Source organism: Penaeus monodon, chromosome 13, assembly GCF_015228065.2.
Source record: "Penaeus monodon isolate SGIC_2016 chromosome 13, NSTDA_Pmon_1, whole genome shotgun sequence".
Classification (NCBI taxonomy): Eukaryota; Metazoa; Arthropoda; class Malacostraca; order Decapoda; family Penaeidae; genus Penaeus; species Penaeus monodon.
This window is the reverse complement of record NC_051398.1, coordinates 7,093,119-7,095,618: the sequence shown is the minus strand read 5'-3', so window position 1 is coordinate 7,095,618 and position 2,500 is coordinate 7,093,119. Positions and strand designations below refer to the sequence as shown.

Genomic DNA, 2,500 nt, shown 5'->3' with positions numbered 1-2,500 from the left:
TAAACATATGTATGTGCATTTTCAAGTTCATTATACATATAGACACAAACAGTATAGTTAGGAAGACACCTTTTGTGTGTGAAAGGGAAAGGGGCCAGGCAGAGGACCTGGAGCCACACTGACCCTGATAACGCAACGCCAGCATCCTTCCGGTTTGAGGTTGACCGTGAAAAAAAAAAAAAATAGCCTGTATTTCCTCCTCTCACTCCTGGAATTCTGTTACCTTGATCTTGGACTTGGTTGAACGACCCCGTGTGTAGGGATATTTCGGTCCGAGGGTTGAGTCAGCCTTTTTTTTTAATTTTTATTACAGGTGATGCGTTAAATAGGTGGGTGTGTTACGGGGGGGGGGGGGGGTTGGTTGGTTATTAGGGATGTCTGTGGTTATTTTAAAAGTTTCTGGTTTTCGGTGGTTATTAGGTGTGTGTGGGGGGGGGGGTTCTGTGGTTATTGTTTTTATGTATGTTTTTCTCTATTTGGTTGTGGTTAAATTGAAGTTTAGTTTTAGTACAGGCCAGATTAATTTCTATATCAGTGTGTCTTACTAATCTCTCTATCTCTTGAGTACATTTGACTAATCTCCATGTTCTTTCTGTATATGAATTAAAACTGTATCCTAAAAATCTACACGTTTCTTCCCCCTCCTGTAGATGTGGCGCTCGACCTCACCGGGAGTTAGGGGTAACAGAGACGAATGAACTGGAATAGTCTGCTACCAGAACCACCCAGTGTCTCTAAAGTGTCACCAGAACCGTCTAGCTCTTCTGCAGTGTTACCAGAACCGTCTAGCTCCTCTGCAGTCCCACATGAACCACCCAATGTCTCGGCACTGTTACCAGAACCGCCTAGCTCTTCTGCAGTGCTACCAAACCCACCTAGAATCTCTCCAGAACAACCAGAACCACCCCAGTACCCTTGCTAATTTTCCTGCCTCTTGAAACCTCTCTTCAGCACTGAACATTATCAACTGCTGCTGCTTCTGTTACATCACGTGACTATGTGCTGCATGTGAACACTATGTATTTTTTTTTTATCAATGTTGTGTGATATATATCTTCAAGATTTTAAACAAATTTTACTTGTGTTTACTGTAGTTACGGGAATATTTTAAATAGATGAAGACTGAGGCTTTTTTAAGTCTTTGATCTTGGGACTAAATAACATTTAAAATGACTAAAAATATGAAGTTGGTCCCATTATATTAGGCATAATCATCGTACAAGTGCGTTACCTTCATACCAGTGAAAAAGGGATTTAATAAATTTTTAAACCAATTTAATGGTTTTACTTGTCCATTTCAAACTACTGGATCTTATAACTTATGAATGAATATAGCAGGAAACGAAACCTAAATTCTATGTTCTCAATTTTTGGTTAATCAGTTTTATAATACCTTAAAGGCTGTGCTTTTTAAGTAAAAACTATTTAACATTGGTGGAAAAAAAAAACTTCTAAAAAACACTGTAAACCTAATCTCAGACGCGAATCGCAAATATATTAAACAATGAAAATGCTAAATAACTTCCAACACTTGCTGAAAAACCTTTGTATTCGACGCTAATAATCACAGACATTGATAAAGAAATTTAAAAGCACACTGTATTCCGTTTAAGAGACGGACATAGAGATACAGACAGACAAGAGATTTAGATATGAGAAAGAGACTTGAGAGACAGACAGACACAGACAAACTCGAAAATACTTACTATTAATCGAAGCGAAGACTGGCGACACCACACCAACGAAGGCCATAACGAAGGCAAGCACACGCATCTTGATAGTTGGTAGTTAACAAGCGTTTGTTAATAGTTTTAATACAATCTCTTGATCGTCTCGTACAGTTTAAAAAAATGAACTTTAGACGGGGATAACCGGTGCTGTGACTTTATGCTATGTGTGAAGAGACAACTATCTCTCTTTAAAAAAAACACTAGATGATAAAAGTCGAACAAGCAAAGGTTTTTAATCCCGTGAGAGAGAGAGAGGAGAGAGCTGTGTACCGCAAACGCTCCTGTGGTCGTTTCGTGGCTTGTTTCAACCTACGTGAAGTATATGTAGTGTGCTACAAGGTTAACACTTGTCGACCTAGAGCATGACGTCAACGGCCTATCACAGGGGCCAATGGGGGAGAAGCAAGGAAGGGGGAGGGGGAGGAATGAGGGATCGAGGAGGGGGGTGTCGGTCTGTGGAGGGGGAAGGTTATGGAGGAAGAGGAGAGGGGGAAGGAGTGGGTAGGGGTGGGTGGGTTTGGGTGGTGTTTGGGGTCACGTGGAGGGTAGGGGAGTGGCTGGATGGGGTAGGGGGCGAGGGGGAAGGGGGAGAGGAGGGGTCCATCGACGGTGACCTTGTCTCCGGTGCCGCGGCGAACCAGCACGGCCCGCGTCGCTCCAAAGACCTTGTTTTGACGGCTAGATGTGCTCCCCATGTGGTAGCGGGGGTGTTTGAGTACAATTGATAGCGTAACGTTTCTCATTCAGCTGTGGTACTAAACGATCGTTCC

General features: G+C 42.5%; 2 protein-coding genes across 2 annotated transcripts in view; one reads left to right on the top strand and one right to left on the bottom strand.

Moving 5' to 3' along the window:
• Positions 1-1,274, top strand: part of LOC119580078 — a 4,569-nt gene extending 3,295 nt beyond the window's left edge. Inside the window, exon 4 of the mRNA XM_037927982.1 lies at positions 651-1,274. Coding sequence (XP_037783910.1) covers positions 651-708 — 58 coding nt within the window. The 3' untranslated portion in view covers positions 709-1,274. The remainder of the gene's footprint in view (positions 1-650) is intronic.
• Positions 1-1,986, bottom strand: part of LOC119580077 (trypsin-1-like) — a 21,484-nt gene extending 19,498 nt beyond the window's left edge. Inside the window, exon 1 of the mRNA XM_037927980.1 lies at positions 1,707-1,986. Within this exon, the coding sequence (XP_037783908.1) occupies positions 1,707-1,773 (67 nt within the window). The 5' untranslated portion in view covers positions 1,774-1,986. The remainder of the gene's footprint in view (positions 1-1,706) is intronic.
• Positions 1,987-2,500: the final 514 nt, after the last annotated feature.